The 21,881-nt window shown below is 37.0% G+C and overlaps 1 protein-coding gene across 4 annotated transcripts in view; it reads left to right on the plus strand.

The window, feature by feature from the left end:
• LOC148841285 (tripartite motif-containing protein 2) overlaps positions 1-21,881 on the plus strand; it is a 48,094-nt gene that overhangs the window by 11,061 nt on the left and 15,152 nt on the right. The window contains exons 1-2 of one of the 4 annotated variants that reach the window (XM_088911138.1): positions 63-180; positions 20,809-20,987. In XM_088911138.1, the coding sequence (XP_088767264.1) occupies positions 20,854-20,987 (134 nt within the window). In that variant the 5' untranslated portion in view covers positions 63-180; positions 20,809-20,853. Of the gene's footprint in view, positions 1-62; positions 181-17,348; positions 17,567-19,810; positions 19,835-20,808; positions 20,988-21,881 lie in introns of those variants that run through there. The other 3 variants (XM_088911142.1, XM_088911151.1, XM_088911147.1) reach the window with 3 other exon arrangements.

The raw sequence follows: 21,881 nt of genomic DNA on the forward strand, positions 1-21,881 counted from the left end.
ATGACAGCAGAGCCCCTCCCCCTGCTTCGGCTGGTGCTGCTGACAGCCTGTTTGTGTTTCTTTAACACCACACTGAGCCTGCACACTTTAAAGGCTATAATGGGAGCAATTGTCTGACAGTGCAGAGCTGATATTCCCTGTTCCTGCCCGATTCCAGAGAACAGAAGCCATGGAGCTAAAGTAAGTCGTTTTAGTTGTTTTTAAAGACGAGGATACTGAAAACATTGAGCAGTGGCTGCATCATCTCTTCTTCATTTGAGGGTGTCTGATCCAGGAGGCGGACGAAATCTCCTTGGTGTTGGTCCATGCTGGTCCAGGAGAACTATTTAATTTTGCAGTTAGCTGGATTCGAGCAGTATTTTCACCTATATAAAGATGCAAGTGGGAGGAATTCTGCTTCATTGAGTTTAAATATTCACAGGTGTTGTAACACAGAAAGGAGCTGCTTGATCTTGCAACATTGGCAGCAGTGAGAGGTGCCCTGTGGTCTCCTTCATCTGCCAAACTTCACATGTATCATAATTTCATTAGCACCAATGATAAAATGCAGACATTGCCTGTGTTGCACAAAACAATTGGATTTGTTTTTTGTCCAGGCAAAGAAAAGAATGTTTCCAACTGGATCAGCACCCTGCAAATAAATATAGTGATCTGAGGTGAGGGGACGAAGAAAAGCTAGGATTTCAGGAATGCTAAAACTCCAGAGACTTGTACTTTGACAGAAAGAATATTATGAAAATCTATCATTAAAGCGAATAAATGGATTTCAATTATTAGGAGCACATCAGAGCTAAATGTTCTTAACATTTAAAACTCTGAGATTGGAAGCATTTCAAGCATCGTCTGTCAAACTGGAGCCAGAATACATACTACCACATTCTGGTTTTGAGGTTTTTGACTCAGTAAAGGATGGATAAAGGCATGGGGGGTTATTTTCCTTTATCTTTTACAGATTATAACCCAACATCTGATGTCTGCTCCAATGTAGCATGTTAAAGGTGATTAAGAGCTAGCTGGTTTATGCTCAGTATACTTCTTAAACAAGACTATATTATGCAAATAGCAGATTTAAGGGCTTAGTGATTCAAAGCGAGCCTGCTGTCTTACGTGCACACCTTCGCATTAAAGTGTTTTTTTGTATACTTGCTAAGAATTGCATTTATGCTCTTGTCTGTTCTGATTTTTCTTAAAGGTACTTCTTCCTGCCAACAAATCTGTTTTTTTCTCTCCCATTCATTGTGTTTAATTTTCTTTTTGTGTTTTGTCCAGGTCTGTCGTATGCCTTTGGGCAATCTACTGCATACCGTATATAAATGTTCACTTATGGTGTTGCATGGTGTTTATTTCAACTTGGATCGGTTGTTAAGAGATAAGTTAGCGTTCTCAACCACTTCACCTTTCATGGGGTAGGGGTCAGAGTACAGAATAATTAGTGCTGTTTCTGCAATGAACAGATAATTCACTCCGGGCGATTGCTGTACACCTACTGTATGTACTACTATGATTTTGATTGAGCCAGGAGACCTCCTCCTGGCTCTAATGCAGACATCCTTGTCTAAAGACCTAGGCCGGTATACAATCACTGAACTCAACTCTGTGTCTTCAACTGTCTATATCAGAGTGCCATTTGTTTTATTGTGAGCCTTAATTAAAAAGCTTAATCCACTAATGCCACCTTTATTACCCTCCACTTAAAAAAATCAAAATCAAAATACTGTATGAATTTACTCAGCAATTAAGTTTGATGTCTTTGATACCTTACACCCTACTACTCAGCTCTTTATATGCCCACGTTATATTAAAGTAGGTCATTATAATCTGTGAAATGATTTTCATTATTATTTGCCACAGTTCATATGGATATATGTATGGTATACGGTATATGTATAATACCACTATGTTTTCTCCTTGTTTGAATGTTGGAACAATTTCCCATTCATATAAGATAATGTGGAACATAAAATGTATTTTGAAACTGGAAAGTAGACACTTACAACTTAAATTTCTATGAAATCTCAGCAATACTTAATGTCTTGTTTTAAAGCATTTTTTCTTTATTAAATTGAACATTTCTGACCATGTTTTTGCACTAGTGGGCAGATACAGTAGTTACACCTGCTTGTATCAATCTATTCTGTAACCAGTCAGGTTTTTTTTTCTTGTTTGGTCATGCTGAATTCAGCTAACTTATTTTGAATATACAAAAGTATATTTATCTGTCGAAATATTTGTGGAAAGAGAACAATATAATGTTAATCACAATTTATTATTACACAAAATATGTAAAGGAAAATACATGTTCAGAGCATAAACGTTTGGTATATGAGCACAGTATTTTATACAGAGCTTAACATCATGTTTTCTGACTTCCATAGGGTTTATCAATGATGCAATATGGGAATATCCTGTTACAGTTCCAGATATCCTCTAACAAGTTCCATAATTCATCCAAATTGTTTGGATATCATTTAACTTTCTCAGCTCTATGTAACCTCATATGGTTGGGAGTTATTCTGTATTTATATTCCAAATTGGCTTTCACTACATTGTCTATGTGTTTGAGGTCACTATCCTGTGAGGTTGCAACAGTCATGGTACAGTTTCTGCAAGCCCCTGACACCCAGAAATATAGCCCAGACTGTCATTGATCCAGCCCCCTGTTTTACTGTAGTTCTTGTACACTGACTGTTATGCTGCTTGCCAGTTCACATTCAAACTAACTACGGATTATTGTCAAACAGTTCAAATGGGACTTGTCTATAAAGAGCACATTTTTCCAGGTGTGGTCATCCCACTGTTTCATTTCTGTACCCATTTCAGTCTTTTTCTTATGTTCTTTGATGCAAAGGTTTCAAGGTTGCAACATGGCCACTCAGACCATTTTGCACTACTGTATTTCTGTGTTTTTGAGGGTCATTCACAAAAGTTGGACTGGTTCATTGGGTATTATGCAGTGAATTTAACCTGAGGAATTTTACATTACTTTTGGTTGTGTTCTCTTTCTTAACCACTGATATGGGCAACAGTAGCAGTTTCACAAACCCTGTCCTGGGTTTGCCTATGGCACTAGTGAAGCATTGCTTTCCCCACAATTGTCATGTATATGTGCTTTCCAAGAGCCTTCAACCTAAGTGTTCAATTTTATTTTTACCTCATGCTGGTTTGGCACAGTTGGATTTACAACTGTTGGCTTTACAACTGTGTAAATCCAGTTGGATTTACAACTCTTCACAACACACAATTCATTATATTCCTTTAGGCAAAACATACAGTAATTTTTCCACAAAATAATATTCTTTCATGGACTTTGCATTACATACCCAGTTTGTTCTCTGCTTCTGCGATTATTTCCAATGCTGAGCAATATGTTGTTTTCTTTATACAGTATGTGTTCATCCATGTAGTTATTTATGGGTGGACTTGCAGATACCCAGGGTTGTTTTAATATTGCTCCTGCAACCAAAACAGTACTTTCTTTATATTGTAAAATCTATTTAATCATTTCTAGCAACAGAATATACAATGGATGCAATAAGGCAGTGTTCTAAAGATGAATACATTGCTTTGCCGTGTTTTTATGGCTCCAGCTGGGCTATTGTAACATTCTTGTAGCCTTGTATATTTATTTCTTGTATTGAATTTTGCAATGCAGTTTTTACAAAACACTAGAAGTCTTGTCTTTACAAAATAAAGAAGGCTGCTATGAGCAGGTATGAATGAAAAGCAGTATAAATCTTACAGAGTTTCTTTATGTGTATTTGCAACACTAAATATTGGGACATGGGGGAGTCAAGGAATTTGCATTTTAGGCTTCTATGTCTGGTTTCACTGTGTCATACTGGATGTTTCTGTTTTGTTTGTGGAGCTACTGTCTGTTTGCAGTGTCAAAGTTCCTTTTAATTAGTTTTTGGCAAATGTCTTTATTTATCCCCAAGACACAGCTGAAAGAAAAGCTAGTGAGATTGTTTTTAGAATTGTGTGCTTTTGCTAGTGAGCAAGTTTCTTTACTAAGAAGAGATAGAGGTCTAACAGTGAGCTCCACGCCAGGTCCTGGAGATTTTGTTGGCACTGGGTTTCACTTTCCTGTAACTTCATGGTTTCTTTGTTAATTCTTTTACCGAACAGCAGATATCATTTGAATTATGCAAGAGCTCTGGTGGTGAACTTCTTGAGGTTGGTCAGTTCTGTACAGATATACACTATTCCAGAGTAATCCTTCACATGAATTGCAAAGGTATCATAACCTCTTGAAGTAGCTTACTAGAGTATGTTAGGATTACAATGTGCAATGTGTCAGAACACCAGAATTTCATGTTATAGTTTTTAAATCATGAACCATTGTGACATACGTTGCAGTTCCATAGCTAACTGATTCTCTCTCACATTCCAGTCAAGTTGTCTTGACATTAAAAGAATATGGACAGAGGTGGCCTGTAACATAGCCATCAGGTGTCATCACAGACAGAGGGCTCGCGTGGTGAACAGAAAGGCTGTTTAATAGTCAAGAGTGGGGTGGCCAACCCTTACATCATTACCTTAAAATCATCAATTCATATAGACTTGGAACACATATGTTTTAATCAATTCAGTCAATTAACAGGTTAAATTAAGCAAGTTGTGGTTCTTGCTAGTTACCGGGTGGTTGTATTTTCATTTCAAATAATCTCTGTATTACTCATTTGAACCAATCACCTGCTTCGGTGCTCAAAATGAAAATGTTTTTCCAAATGCTCAGTTAAAGGTTGACCCATTAAATCTGCTGGAATGTGGCTCTTCCAGACTTGGGTGACACTCCTATGCTAAAACATAACTAAACTGTTTTACATTGTGATGGGGAAAACATTAAAATAGGAAATTATTAACTAGTGGATTTTGAAACAGAAAGACATGATTTTATTAACATTATGTTGCCCAGCAAGATGGTTAAATGTCTTTCCTGTGTAGCACATCGTTTGAAATCTCATCCTTGGCTGTACCCATTTTAATTATTGTTTTTTTTAACTGATCTGTACTATCAATGTAAAAAAAAAACACAGCTGAACACAAGAGCAGTTATTATGTGCCTCTGAAGTATATTGCATCTATTTAATTTTTTTTAAAATGAATCAGTATATACTGTATATACTGTAACACAGCTATTATTAACTAGTTGTAGCTTGCAAGTGATACAAATTAATTATTTCAGTTGTTTCAGATTAATTGTAAAATATTCGAACTGTAGCTTTTATTCCATGTTAATTGTAATTCAAATGGACTGATCTTATTTTATATGATTACTGCCTTAATCCCTTTGAGAGGTCTGAAATCCATTCATGTAGTGATCCATACAGCCATCCATCCATCATAGGGCAGACACACAGATATAAACCGGGGCCAACCTTCTCAGAAGCCAGTTAACTTACTGGTATGTCTTTGGAATGTGGGAGGAAACTGGAGCACAAGGAGAAAAGCCACATGAAAACAGGAAGAATATACAAATTCAACTCATAGCATTGTAGCCCTGGAATTGAACCCAGGACCCCAGCGCTGCAATGTGGAAATGATAACCATTGTGCCACTGTAATGCCCATCCATGCAGTTTTCAAAATAACTTTGAAATGTGCATGCTGATGAAAAATCTTAGCAGTGCTACAGTACCAATACATCAAGAGTTGGGAGATCCTGGTATTCTACAGGTGATGGTTAACAATACACTTCAGTATATAGCTCAGACTTAAACACAGTGTAGGTGGATTTTACAAAATTGTTCACAAACCATATTACTAATTGAAAAAAAGGTTAGGTATCAGATAGGAGAAGCCAAGGGCTAAGTACTATGGATAAAGAAGCACAGAGCAAAGGCATTCACATTTGTTTGCTAAAATTACACCATATTCTTCTTCCTTGATTGGTATTCTTAAAAGCTAGAATAAAGGATCAAAGTCATATAACATTATCTAATCTGCATGTGAAGCATAATATAGTGGTAGTTAAATGTCTCATGCAGTATTTTTTTACTAAGGTCCAATTGCTGTTTGTGGAATTGTTTAAAATGCCATCACTTCCACTGGATAATTAATTCAATTTGTTCTTACCACGTACCTGTATTTCATCTGCTTTATGACACCTAAGAAGAACCACTCACTTTCAAATTAAATCAGACGAGACCATTTGGCTCTTTGTATTAATTTGCTTAGAGTGGCTACTATTAGCTGATTGATCCCAGAAAAGTGATTGCAGAGAGTCAGCTTCAACCAAAACTGAAAGCCTAATAGGAAATGCCCAAGAGATTTGACTGAGTTACTTCAGGGTATTTAAGCCCTTCCTTCTCATTTGAATTGTTTTGCAAGATAAGCAAGCTTAAGCCCTCCGTCAAGCAGGGAAATTAATTTTAACATTAATTCCTAATAAAATTAACATATATGATCCTTCCTTTTAAAGTTAAGTATGTATGCTGCCTTTATTTACTGTAGATATCTGAGTTGTTTAGGTAGCCTTAAAGGTCAAATAGTGACTGCTGAAAATAAATATGGTAGCATACTTTGTTGTTCAGACTGCTTGTTCACTGTTTGGTAAATTTCTTTCTCAGAACAACGGTATAAAAGTACACTGTCAACACTATCAGTAAAGTTGCTTAAGCCTTCAAATATGCCATTTGGTGTGCCTCACAATGTATTGACACAGACTGATATTGAATAACTCTTGCCCAACTGAGCATAGAGTATATACTGTACACACTATTGACTGTGCAACAACGAGATCCACGTATTAGTGGCTGAGGTGGAAGAACGAAGACAGATTAAAACTCTTTCCTTTTCCTGAAATGGAGTTAAGTCTGTAATAGGAGATGGAACTTTGTGCTAGTTCAAAATCCAGCTTTTTGTGTAAGGCCTAATTCAGTCACATGTAGTGAGCACTTTGAAAGTAAGGATTGTCCTGGCAGATCTGTATGTACACACACTTACTGTACATGTAATTTGATAACCATTAATTATTCTGTGATAGTTAACCATCCTTCTGGGGTAGTGGAATTCACTGCTGTGTGTTCAAGTTCAAAGCTGAGACATTTTTGAGAACCAGGGTACGAGTAGGGGAGGGAACTACTTACAGTACCTCACATGCCTACATTTTTATTTATTCACACATACACAGAACAAGCTTGCTTTTTTCTGATTGGAAACATTCAGGTGCTCCTTAAATGTAATCTGCTGGTCTATGAATTATTGGAGGAACTAGATACTTTACATGTGAAGTTGATGAATGGATTCAAAGACCTTAGGAGCTGTTACAAAAGTTACATTTCAGATCTTTTTTTTGGTGCTGTTGACACAGATTGCTGTCACTTGCTGTTTAACTAAATGTCAGCTTCTTAACAGCGTTCTTGAATTGCGTATGTGGAACTATTGAATTATAATTGCTATTCTGTTTTAATCAGTTCCCTAATGATAGCTTTCTTGAAAGACAAGTTTTGTACTGGGACCCCTGCTGGAGCTGACTAACAAAGTGGAGATCATCTGATACTTGTAAATTTGGTTATTTTTAGCCTGTGGCTATTACAATCTAAATTAATATTAATTATGCATGAAATTATAAATAGGGTTGCTGTGCCTGCTTGGGTTTTGCTAGAATGTATTATGTACATGATTCTATCTATAGGTATTGTGCTGTAGTATGTGCTAGTATGTAGACTGTCATAATCAGAAAACTAAGGCATGGAACTACTGTCATTTTTCTGTTTTTAGTGGTAAATGTTTTCATGCCATAAAACTATAATACAATTTGCTGTAAAATAGAATACAGATATGTCCTCACTTTCACTTCATTATTCTCAACAATGACCCCTCAGTCTTCTTCATTAATGAATTAGTGACCCAGCAGAGCTGCATGAATAATTTAGAGAGTGCCACTCAGGTTTGTCTTAATCTGTCAACTGTATCCCTGTCAAGAATCTAGCAGCTCTTAAACTGCTGTTGGAAGTGGAAATTTGAGTTACAGCACCCTGCAGTTTTCAGGACTTAAGTTCTTTACGACCTTAAAGTCTAAAAATCTGTTTATAGATGCTCACTGTATCTTGAGCTTTCCTTAGGTGAGCTGTGGTTGGACATCATTGTATTGGTGGTCTCAAGCAGGCATAAAGCCTGCTTTGAGAGAAAACACTGTGACATTCCCTTTTAGGCTTATATGGCTGAGACAAGGCTTCCTTAATCTTGTAACTGCTCACCCTGAAGGGCCGTTGTACCACTGGAAGAAAAACAACACTTTAGCAAAGTGAAATATGGGCAGTGGCAGCTGCTGCTGTGGCCTTGATTGCTGGGGACATTGTAAAAAACAGACAATGCAAGATTCTGTAGCCTGGTGACGGGCTACAGTGTAGACTTCAGGATACAGGATCCAGAATAAGTGTGCCCCATGATGAGAGTGACAGGCAACAGCTAACTACAAAACTACTGTTGTTTTATATTGGGCTGGGTGGAGTGGTGCAGTCCAGGCAGGTGGAGACCCTAGTATTTATAGTACTTCAAAGAAGCTGGGTTATAAATGACATCGTGGTACAAATTTACTGTGAAAACTCATCTTCCTTACACCAGCATTTCCGTGTCTCTGGAAACATTAGGGGCATGTTTAACTTCTGCCATAATACAAATATAGCACTGGGTTTGTACACATAGACTCTTGAAGTCAGCTGAAACCCCATCCAGAGACCTGGACATATTTACAGTACTGCTTTGCTGTGATTGCATTCCATTCAGCCAGGTAGGTATCTGGCTGCTTGTTCCTGTACTTAATGTCTGTCACTAGGCTGTGCTGTTAAAAAAAACTTTTTTTTCTTTCTTTTAACTTTTAATGAGAAAATCCATCATCAACTAGTACACAGCAGTGTGTGACAGGAAAGATCATATTACCTTTGCATGTTTCTGGTCTCTAAACTGCTCTTACTTCATTTCGCTGGAAAGTACTGTATGATGGAAATGAACCAACACATAGCCCGAGTGGCCTGAAACTGCACCTGGATTCAAGATTGTAAGAGAAGTCTAAAGTGCTTTTCAGTTTTTAAAAAAACATTAACATCAGTAAGAGAATATAATTATACAGTATGTAAGCTGTTACATAATTTGGTTCAAAGTTCAAAGTACTGTATGTTGTTTGGATGTAGTCCTCATTTTAAATGTTGTTTAGATAAAAATCTTATCTGTGAACAAAAATAACTCTAGCTTTACCGCTATGTAATTGAAATACAGTAGATGTTCTATTAATAGATTTATAACTTGCCTGTGGTAGTTTCATGTTTAAATATCTACTTATTTTAATGTTATCCAGTTGATATGATTTGAAATGCTCAAAAATAATGATTTCTTTAAGAATATTACTAAATCTAGCACAAGAAAAAGAATACTAAATCTGTTCATGTTGTTGTTGTTTTTTCTTCTTCTGTTACAGTGCTGTTTAATCACTCTAGACAGTTTTTCCAAGCTGAGTTTCTGAGCTATGATGTAATCCTTATGTTTAGATTCTGAGAGCTGGGAAACACCAGGTTGTAATCTTACTTTGGCTGTGAGACACTGAGTTCCCACAAGCTATAAAACAACACACAAACCAAGACAACAGAGGGTCAGTAAAAGGAATCCTCACCTCACTACACTTCATTGACTCCTGAGGTGGCCAACTGGCTACTTTCAGAACTGGGCATTTATAAGAGTGAGCCATGCAAGACCTGCTGTTGGCACTAAAGCTCAGCCTATTATGTTGCCTGCCGACAGTTTGAAAAGATGCATTTGTAGGGACAGTGGTCTCCTGCTAATACTTTTTCGTTCCTGCAAAGTATAAGTGCAAAAGTGAGACAGTTTAAATAATTACAGGCTTCCCCATATTTAGCAAATTTAGAGTGGTCATTAGACATTAGGAATGACCCCAAAAAGAAAGACGGGGTGCTTGATTTTTGTTGAATTGTCATTGTAAATAATGTGTCATCATCAAAATATAATGTTATACAATTCAGAAATCAATCGCACCTTGAAATTATTTACTTTCAATCACCATTATTTAGAAGTTACCTTTGATTATCTGCTGAGTAGTAATATTTTGCCCTAATTTGTGCTGACAGTTCTGGATCTAATGAGTGGCACATCACAGGAATCAATTATATTTCAGTAGTTTGGTTAGATCCTAATAAACGCAAGAGAGAGACTACATACTGTATGTAGAGTATATTTGGCTCATCTCGCCTGGCTGAGGTAATTGGCAGCTTGACCAGGAGGATGAGGCTGTCTGTACCCCCTCAGATTGCGAGGATTGAGCCAGGGAGCTGCTGCAGGAGTGTAGATGGGGTGGTGGAAGGGGTTTGAGAGAGATGTGCTATGGGAAGTCCTGAGAAGCTGGGGAGCGGAAGTGTGTGAGATTAGGATCCAACCGTCTTCCCAAATTTCTATTTTAACTGTGATAATTCCATTTCAGTAGTTTGGTTAGAGCCTATTAAATGTGAGAATGATAACATATGCAGAGTATGTTTGATATAGCTCACCTGACAGAGGGAACTGGCAGCCTCACTGTTAAGATGAGGCTGCCCTGATCCCCCTCAAAAGAATCCCCCAAAACACAGACACAGAGTTCAAAACACTCAGCTAAAAGTGAGTCAGTTAGGTTGTACTTTTGGTCTAACTTATTTTTAGTGCTTATAACAAATGACAGAACAAGAAAGGTGCAGTGGTTCGGATCCAGTTCTTGAACAGCATGTATGCTGCATGTGCCAGAACGCAGGTCAGCCAACAGGTGGAATAGGAACCACTTGCTGACTCATGCAGGTGAGCAGGATGCCATTTTCTTGGTTTTTCAGTTTCAAGCTATGCCATATGATTACAAATTCATCATCAAAGAACAGATGTATCAGTTTACTGTTCAGTCCAGAAACAGGTCACTGTCAATGTTGCCTCTGCCCAGACGCAAGGTGGATGCGTTGTACAGTCTTATGGCAGAAGGCAAGAATGACCTCCTGTAGCGCTCCCTGTCACACCGTGGTTGGATCAGCCTATTGCTGAACGTGCTCTTTGTTCTCACAAGGATGTCATAGAGGGGATGGGAGACGTTGTCCATGATGGCCTCTAGTTTGGACACCATTCTCCTCTCAGCCACTACCTCCAGGGGGTCCAGGCCAGACCCAATGACAGAGCTTGCTCTTCTGATGAGCTTGTTCAGCCTGTTAGAATCCACTGCTCTAATCCCAGAGCCCCAGCATAACACCATGTAGAAAATGGCGCTCGCCACCACCGACTGATAGAACACATGTAGCATCTTACTACATACATTGAAGGACCTGAGACTCCTCAAGAAGTAAAGTCAGCTCTGACCCTTCTTGTAGATGGCCTCGATGTTCTTAGACCATTCCAGTCTATCATCGATGTGCTCTCCCAGGTACTTGTATGAGTCCACTATCTCCACGCCACTCCCATGGATGTAGACAGGAGTAGGTTTGACCCTTTTCCTCCTGAAATCTATCACCAGTTCTTTCGACTTTGCTACATTCAATTGCAGGTGGTTCTCCCCACACCACTCCACAAAACCTCTGACCAGTCCTCTTCTCTCCCGCCCACCCTTGATACATCCCACAATTCCAGAGTCATCTGAGAACTTCTGCAGGTGGCACGACTTTGAGTTGTATTTAAAGACTGAAGTATAGAGGGTGAAGAGAAACGGAGAAAGAACTGTCCCCTGGGGAGCCCCTGTGGTACTTACTACCTGTTCAGACACACAGTTCTGAAGTCTCACAGACTGTTCATGGAGATCATGGAGGCACCGACTTGCATCTCCTCCAGCTTCCTTCTTAGAAGTAAGGGCTGGATAGTATTGAAGGCACTGGAGAAGTCGAAAAACATAATCCCTACAGTGTTGCCAGCCTTGTCCAGGTGTGAGTAGGCCCCTTGCAGCATGTAGATGATTGCATCCTCCAACCAACACTGGGCTGTGGCTCTCTGTAGGGGTAGGTCAGTTGCTTACCATGGATGCTGTTTGTTTTTTATATTTTGTAGCAAACTTTAGGCAGTATATTTATGACATATGAAATAAAGAGCTTTTATTTATGATAACAAAGGTATAGGAAATATTTTCATCAACTGTCAAAAGATCCATAAAGTATAAAGTATATATAGTATTTATTTATCACTATAATAGTGTGTTTTTGGGCTGGACAGATGTCATTCATGATTTAAAGGACATTTGGCAATAACTGGCATATCTTCCTCCCATTGATTTGCCATGCATTTACCATTTCAACAGCTTGATTATCTTGGAAAAATGTTTAGGATAAATGATGTTTACAAAGGTTACCAAGGCAGGAGTAGCTTCAATGCATTTTTCCCTTTTTTCCTCATGCAATGTCTTGATTATGGACTTAATTTCTCCCTGAAATAGTTTTCTATGCCTTCCGAAGGTGGATAGACTCATGTCTCATGACTTTACTTAAATATAAGGTGGCTTGTCTATTTAAACACAGTTTCTTGCCAAAAATAATTCCCCAAATTAAAGAGTCCAAGTGTTAGTTTAGCCAGTCATACTGGCAAAGCCAAATACCAGAACAACATTGTACGTCTTTCATGATAACTATTTGTTTTGTTAAAATGACAAAATACAATGCAAATAAAGAAACACGTGTTTTTATTAGTATCCTAATCTGTGTAGAATGCATGATCTGTGAGTTTGTGAGCATTAATTTATACAATATCTGTAATTAGCTCCTAAAAGGCTAGGCCAAATTTTATGTATTTTATTGCTAGGAAAACCTGTTCCTTTTAACTTCAGAACATTTCTTTTTCACAAAGAAAGACATTGATTCCCACAGTTACTGTTATAACTTTTAAATTTTACTTACTGTATATTTTGAATGTGATTTATTTGTTTATAGTGACATTGCCAATCAAAACTAGAGAGATTCCTTTACTGTGGACGCATTCAGACATTTTTTTAGATTAGAGATTTGCTGGTATTGTATGGTGATGTGGAAAGAGTGGCTATGTATCTTATAACAGTTATTAATTTAGCATGATTTTTAAGGCAAGTGCGCTTTACTTCAATGTGATTGGGTTTGCTTGTTTGCCATAGGTTTGTGCCTTGCTATTGTTAGAGCTGTTATGTTTCACTGGAGAACGTTTGACAGTAATTTGGGAATATGATTTTAGTTGTACTTGCCACTTCTCATTTCACTGGTTAGTCTTTTCCAGCCTGTGAGTTTTTAGCCTTTAATTCTACTGTATTTTGTGTTACTTTCACATTGTGTTTGTTTGCAAAGCTTAGCTGTGGGCTACGCTAGGTTACACATGACTGCATCAAGAGTAGGGCGTTGTGCATCGATCTCAAAAGAAGTTGGAAAGGGAGCTGAATTGAACGTGGTGCAAAACACAACATTAGATTTTTGTTTTTTTTGTGGCACTATATATATTCATAGTCAATTTGTTTTAACGTTTTTCTCCATCAATCAGAACATCTATGAGACTACTGATTTACATAAGCAAAATGATAATGTTTCGGGTTTCATCATTTGCACAATTTGAAAATTTTATGAATTCGGAAAAGCCTTTTTGGGATTACAGGTCTCAGCTCAAAACTAATTTGAAGAAGCTAAACAATTCTTTTTTAAATAGTTGTTCCTTGTACAGAAAATTGTGTGAAAATTAATTGTCTGTGAATCTGGTCTGCTTTCTTCTCTCCGCTTTGAAAAGAAATTGTTCTGGACTTAAGCAATCAGGAGGATAGTCTGCTCTCTAAAGCTGATGCTCATTCGTGAAATTATTTGTCGAAATAGTGCTGAGATACAAGCTCTGCCTGATGTTCACTAGAGTTAAATAAGTCTTCCATTTAGACAAAACACAGCCCTTTGTACCTAAATTTACTTCCACTCTCTTCTGAGCACAGAAATCCTTCCTGTTATGTTTCAGTCCCCAGACTAGGGTCAAACATTGAATCTGTAGAAAGAGAAAGTGGAACTCACTTTCAGTGTCTTGCTTCTTGTACTCTGGAGGATGAGACAGGCTATTCTTACTGGACTGGCCATTGACCTCATCTCATCTCATTTCGTTTTCTAACTGCTTAAAGTTTAAAGTTTAGCCTTAACTGCCTCAAGTTAGGGAACACTTTTCCAGTAAAGCCTTATCTTCACATTCCTGTGTGTGCGTCATTATTAGATTTTCTGCCGGTTTGGATTTGGTTAAAGTAGCGTAGATCAAAAGAGAAGAACAACAGCAAACAGGGTTAGTTAGACCTGCCATGTGTCTCAGTCTGGAAGCTGTTTATTTGATGTTCTGAGGTGTTGGAATGTGAGGCATCATGCACATGGCATGCAGCACATCTCAGCACATGGTAGCCATGCAGACTACAGTTTTTTCAGCGGTTGCACATCTTAATGTGCAAAAATAACTGTTCTGAATTTTATGCCTTTCTAAAAATAGTGCTTTAGTTGGACGTGTTCCAGCTGTTAGGTTTTTTCATTGTACTAGGTTATGATTGCAGACGGAGACACATAATTGGTAGAAATCTTCATTTTCAGCACTGACAGAATTTTTCATAGAGCATATACTGTACATCCAAATATGTACACTCAAAAAACTAAAAAAAAATAAGTCGATATTTGCCGTACTTGGTATTTGTCAGCCATTGTCAAGGATAAAAAATAAAAGAACTAAAACATACTGTATATGAAGACAGTGTAGTAAGGGTACACAAGTCATGCTGTGTATGACCAGCCAGAACTAAAATGCTGTATTAACATGCAGTATAATATTTACTCCTACAGAATTTAGTTATATTATTTTTTGTATGTCCATCATGTGTGATTTATGGTGCATCAGGGCAGTTTAGTTAATTAGTTTGGCTGGTTAGTTTTGTCATCATAGTATACATTATCCTGTCATGCTGTGTGAACGTAGCATGCTATATCTGCACATCCAATACTGTGCTGTTACCATACTCTGACATCAGCAACACTTGCTTGCAAAACGGCTGCAATAATGCAGAGTGAAAAAAAGCATGCGCACAACAATTCGATGTCTACTAATTAAAACTGTTTGCTTGCTAATCCCTTCTGTCTGGAGTGTCAGTTACGATAATGAAAAAACGTTACGTCACAAACTGAAAAGTCAGAAGAACTTTTAATTCAGTTCAGCTTATTTGTCATATGTCAATGAAATGCTTATTTGCATGTATGCTCCGATACAAAGACATTAAGGAATCGCCAGGAACATAAACACAGAAAAGCAGCAGTAACAACAAGAAGTTAAATAACATACAACTTCAAAAAAAAGTCAGAGCAGCAGTTTGAGCAGAAAGAGGAAAGAAAACATCAGTTTTATGACACATTTATTGAAGAATTTGAGAAGAAAGATTAACAAAAGGGTTCCATCTATAAATAATGTAATATTGTTATTTTACGTGTATGCTATAGGGCATGTTTATGTTTTTACCTAGTGTCAATGAAAATACATGAACAGGTTATTCACTGAAAATGCACTGCAAGCCATGGATATAGACCTTATTGCTTTAGTGGTCTGATTAGATGCTAAGCTCTATTATTTCAACATCCTTCCATTTCATAAATCTTTCTAGATAGTATTATTCAGTGAACCTGTTACAGCTGAGAAAGTAATAATTTTGATAAGAATTTTCAACATTCAACAGAATATTTTAAAATTTTAATACCTTTCTTTTTTAATTGAATTTATAAACATTTAAAAATAAGCAATTTAAATATGTTGATTCATTTCAGTTTTACTCATTACTTCTCTCTTTTTCCCAGCAATAAAAGTTTACATTGCACATAGACAATTTTAGTAAAGGCTTCTATATTGAAGTACATTGTAGTTTAATACCTTTTCAGGGAGTTTTGGTTCCTGACACTACATTTAGAAAATGTGTTTCTGACATGGCATAAAACCACAGCAGTTGCTGATCTTATTTTTCTTGGCAAAAGCAAAATTCTAGGCAAACCCAACAAAGTCATGATTTAAAAATGCCATTTTTAAATATTAACTTTTGTTTCAGGTTTATATATATATAAGATAGATACTAGGTTTTCATTTGTAATTACTTTTCATTATGTTTCAGCTTATGTTTTTCACTTGGAGGTTGTGTATTACAATGTGCCAATTAAAAGTAAAATAAATTCTGATTTAATTTGTCTTGATTTCAGGCAATTAGGCTTCGGAAAGGGTTTAGGAACTGTATATATCAATAGTGCTGTGTATTCCACTCTGTAATAGTGTACATGTACAGTATGGGTGTACATTTACTTATAAAGATGTCTAATTCTAGTTTATTGCTTGGGTTTGTTGTTTGATGTTTGTTCAAATTTACTGTTATGTATAATCAGACTGGTCTTAAATTCTACCTAGGAGAGAAACATAGTTTACATAGTTCTTATGTTCACAAACGTATTTCTTTCTTCAAAGAAACTGGGTTCTATCTGACTGGAACTGAGTTTCCCTAGTCTCTTGCCTCACAGTGTCAACCCAAAGGAGATTTTTCAAGAGTAGTTAAAGAGATGAGAAAAGACAGTGAAGTTGGAGCAGTCAAAGCTCATTTTCATATGCAGAAGATTTGAAGAGACCCCGAGAACCAGAAAAACGGGGGCTCCTCGGTACGAGGATTGGAGACCTCTGGAGTAAATATTCTGTCTGGAAGTGTTTAGTCATTATATTGAATATCATACCTTTGCCTTTCCACGGGTACGGATACAGGCATCTTTATTGAAATGGAAGCTTAATATATTTGTAGAAATTCCCCTGTGTGAAAATTCTGTAGGAATTAAAGAATTCCCTTTGTTTTCCTTTGTATGTATTGAAGGCGGTTGTGTTGTCAAATTCTCAGAAGATAAACAATTAGAAGAGAGCCTGTAAAATATTTAATAATATTGGAGCTAGAATTTAGTACAGATTCTGGTGGGTGCGTACTGCTCTGTGGTTTTTTATTAAGCAAAATAAAATGATGAGTGAAAAACTAATGAAAATAAAGGCCCTCGTTTGTTTGAAGTGCTGGGAGATGTGGTCTGACGTGCTGCGGATTGCTGTCTGAAGGAGATCTGTATGGCTCCCCCTGTTATGACACAGCGTGATGCTCCATAGCAGGAGCCTTGATTTGATGTGGCTGTTCCTTTTAATCCTGTTGCACAGCATTCTAGTGGCTGAGTCACTGACCCTGGGAGGCTGGCACCAGCTGATTTGCTGATTTATGAGAGAGCAGCAAATCTCATCGCTGCTCGCTGCTGCATCTCTATCCCACCATCCTTTGCAGGGTTTGCTGCAGTGTGCCAGCACCAGCTGGGTGAGAGCAGGAGAGAGAGAGAGCTTAAATAAAGATTGATTGGCTTGAAATTCTAACGTGGGTGTGGAGGAGGGGGGGGGGTCCCCCTTCTTGCCATTAACCCAACATCCTTTTTTTTCTTTTTTTGATTTCCTTTTTTTAGTGTTACACTTTATACGTGCTGACCTCCATTTTGAGCCTTGTTATACTGTAAATCAGTGTTCTAATTTCTTCTCTACCTGGAGTGGAGCATCACTACATGACTGCATGTAACAAGATATGTCTTTGCTCTGAGGATGGCTTGGCTATGGTAGGGCACTATGAAATGCAACGCATGATGCTGCTTTATTGTTTATTTACATATATATACCTGTTCCTCTTCCATTGGATTTGTATCTGAATTTTAGTTGTATTATTAGTTGTAGTTGATTTCTTTCCTAACAGCTCAAGGTTGTGTATCAGTTTGGTTTCCCTGCTTACTGATTTTTTTTGGCCCAGTTGTTCTCCCTCTTTTTTTCTAAGAGAGAAGTATTTTGATGTTTTATACAGTACATAGACATTCCCTTTGTACAACTATTCTGTTTAGCAAACAGATTTATTTTAGTTTTCTTTTCTGGATGCTATTTTTGATTTTTTTGTGCAATACAGTATATTGTCCTGAATAAGAGATTTGGTCAGGTAGCTGTCTTAATACAAATAGATCATTTTATTCATGAACATGGAAGATGCCAGATTAGTGGAAAGCCTGTTCACAGAGTTATCTGTTTTCATTGGTGTAAAAAATGTTTTTAAAGTCAGATTTATGAACTGTTGCTGTGTTTGATAGTCACGCATGTTGCTTGTTGATTACTTGATTTTTACATTACTAACATACAGTACAGCTTGGGGGTGCTCTATCATGAAACTAAGTTTTGTATACAGCTATGCTTCCATCTAACTTGTTGTCTAGGGTAGTCTGGGATTTTAAAGAGAGGAAACTGAAGCATTTCTTATTTTCTTTTTTTGGAGCTCTTGAGCTTTTATTTTATCACTGTAAGAAAAATTGACCTCCTTTCTTCTTCCCCATTCACCTGAATCAACAAGCGCCCCTTCTTCTCTTCCCAATGGCTGTGTTATTGTTTTCGAATCTGCTTAGTCATTGGGACAGAGAGCCAGCCTATGGGGACCTAGGAGCAGCTTCTGTGTGACTGTGAGGAATGAAAACACATCCATACAGAGTGTCTTGACATTTGAATTACACTTAATCTCTTCAGGTTTCAGACATACTGTTTATTGAATCCCCCAATAAACTTCATTTTGCCACCACAAATCACATGAAGTTATGTAAAAACAAAAGAATGCTTTTTTAGTAGCTTTCTAGGTTACCGCGAAAGGAAGGTTTTGTTGACAGATAATGATATAATGAACTATTATTAAAATATTTGGATGAGAATTCATTTTGCTGCTATAGGCTTTTGTTATTTTTATTCAGAAAATTTCTACCTTTTCCCTGTGTAATCTTCTTCCTACATGACATTCTTCTGAGCTATTTAAAAACTTGAATCGTGCATTTATAGTCCTTTAATGTCATCCTTGAATGTCAATTCATACAGCAGAATGAGTGAAGCTGTTTGAAAACTTAACAAGGAACCCACCGTGAATTTTCAAAACTGAATTTTCCACTATACTGGGTTGATATATTATTGCCTACACTCCTTGTGCTCCAGAAGATACACATTTTAAGAAGGGAAGTAGTTCATTTTTAGTCTGGTGTTTTCCTTTTATGAAAACATTTTTGAACAAAAATGCACATACAGTAAGAAGTGAAAATTTCCTCTGATGGAGGTTTTTCTGTTTTGAATAAACTGAAGAAAGGTAATTTAATCCAAATAAGTTAAACAAATCATCTTATAACATGAAATTGTTGATCAACAGAAATTAGTCTTCATCTTTTATTCTTAAAATAGTCCTTGTATTTTAGAGATGGTTTTATATTTCAAAGTAGGCCTACTACAGACTATTATTTTGTGGGAATAATTGTAAATTGTTGACTATTAATATAATTGTCCTTTTGCCTTTTGTCCTTTTGAACACATTTGGTATTTCCTCAATAATTGTTTCCTCGGTAACTTAAGAATTTGACACAAACACTTTCAACGTTGATTTTTTCCAAAGTATTTTCCAAGTGTTTGGTATTGTGTACGCTCTTTTCGTGAGAATATTTGTGGCTCAGACTTTATCATGGACCCTAAAGGTGTTAAGAAAATTAATATTATGAGTGTGTGTGTAATTACACAAAAAGCTAATTAAGTGGTTATTGTACAGTACAGTAAGTACTGTACTCAGGTATGATTAATGATGTCTAACTAGCTAATCAGTGTGTTTTATTACTAAAAACACAAACCACCGTATGAATGTTAGTTATTATTGTTCCATTTGTCATTTTGTGGTGAAAAAAGTAAACTTAGGGGTGACATTTCGGGGTCTGGAACAGATTGCAGTTTTTCCCCATAAGAAATTAGTGAAATAATTTTTTTTCTTTTTACACATTTTTGCTAAACAAAAGGGTTTCTGGGAACGAATTACATTCATAAAAGAGGTAAGGGTGTACTTTTGATTCCTTGTATAGATTTGATCACATTATAACAAGAACACTCTATTTCTTGTGACCATAAATATTCCACACACATTCACTTTAAGAAAATTTCAGAGTGTAAAATCAGTACTTGGTTGAATTGTTGTTTTTGTAATTTTTGGTTGTTTTTTTTGTGTATTCATTTGAGATGTTTTGGTCTTTGCACTCTGAGTTCTTGCCTCTTTTTGGGGTTTTCTGAGTTCAGGTTTCCCTTCTTTGTATAAAATACTGCTAAATTGGATTTAAATCTTGAGACTGATTTGGACTCTTAAGCTTTTCTACTTTTTCTTTTGATGACCTCTTTGGTTGCAAAGAACATATGTTTTAGGTCATTGTCATACTGCATAGTGAAATGCCACCCAATAAGTATAGAAGCTCTTTCTTCTTCACAAAACATTTCTTTGCTCTCTAAGACAAGTGGGAGAAGAACAATAGTTTCTCCAGTTGCCATCAACCGGACAGCAGGATTATCACGGCAAAGTCTGTGCTTCTCATCCTGGGTATATGTGATCATATTACAACAGAGACATAATCTGTATTTAAATGTACTGCCTGTATTGCTTCACAGTTTTACTGTGAGATACTGTATTAGCCTGTAGACCTAAATAACAGTGAAATACCAATGTTTTTCCTGACAATGAAAAGAGAGCTACTATCACAATGGAATGCAAATGCTAAAATAATTATGCATATGAGTCAGAGAACCAGCATGTTTTTTTCATCCATAAACAGCACAGAAATGACAGCGTAAGCTAGAAATCCCAATCTGTCACAGAGGGATCTGCGTGGGAGGGGATTATTGGGAATGCATGTATTTTATTATCCCTCTGCCTCTGAGCCTCACTCTGTTTTTCCTGACACTGGGAAGGCTGGTGAGGGAACTCTGCAACGGCTTAGCAGCGGGTTGGCCTGATGATCTTTCTGCCCTCTCTCTCCAGGGTGCAGGGGGAGAGGAATAGTGACCCCTATGCCAGAGTTTTAGGATGGCCAGTGAAGGCTCCAGCATCCCCAGTCCTGTGGTGCGCCAGATTGACAAGCAGTTCCTGATCTGCAGTATATGCTTGGATCGCTACAAGAACCCCAAGGTGCTTCCTTGCCTGCACACCTTCTGTGAAAGGTAGGAGCTCCCACCCTTTCATTTAGGTTCATTTTAGTCTGGAGTTTTTGAATTCCTTCTTCATTTACACTTCAGTACAGTTGAGTGGGATCATATAACTAAACATATCAGTCAGCATGTCCAACCTGTGCACTACAGAGTCTTGAAAAAGTGTTCAGACTCTTTCACAGTTTTCACATTTTGTTGCTTTCATGTTTGCGTCATGACACTTCAACATAGCAACTATTAATTACATATAGAACCTACTCCACACATTCAAAGCAAAAACAAAAAGAAAGACATACTGTAGACAATGTGAAAGAAAGGGGGGAAAAGTCAAGAATTGCATAAATATTTGGACCCTTTGCTGTGGCAAACCTAAATTAATTTTGGTGCACAAAATTATCTTAACAAACCATGCAGTTAGCTGAATGGCCTCTGTCTATGTGCATTAATAGTGGTTCTCATGTTTTCAGAATATAAACGTGTTTATGAGGTTGTTGATCAGATAGTGAATTTCAAGTGAAGACTCAATCATGAAGACTAAGACGTTTCAAAGTCAGAGATAAAGTTTTTGAAAAGTTCAGATCAGGAGAATGGTACAGAAAATATTGAAGTCTCTGAATGTCCCTGACCTGAATCCTTGATAATTGATAATCCTTGAAATTTGATAGAGACTTAAACAAAAAAATCTCACGTCTGCAATTGTTGCCAAAGGTGCTTCCATCATATACTGAGTTTAGGAGTCTGTATATCTTTGCATGTTTTCCAATTTAAGATTTGCTGCCTTTTACTGTACCTTACTTACCTTACCATTAGAAGACGTCAGTCTAAACATTCACATTTTTAAATAAATATTAAGTTTTAAAAATATATATATACTGTATATCATTTTGTAATTGTTCCACAAAATGG

The sequence above is a fragment of the Atractosteus spatula genome, chromosome 1 (genome assembly GCF_055471065.1).
Source record: "Atractosteus spatula isolate fAtrSpa1 chromosome 1, fAtrSpa1.hap1, whole genome shotgun sequence".
Classification (NCBI taxonomy): domain Eukaryota; kingdom Metazoa; phylum Chordata; class Actinopteri; order Semionotiformes; family Lepisosteidae; genus Atractosteus; species Atractosteus spatula.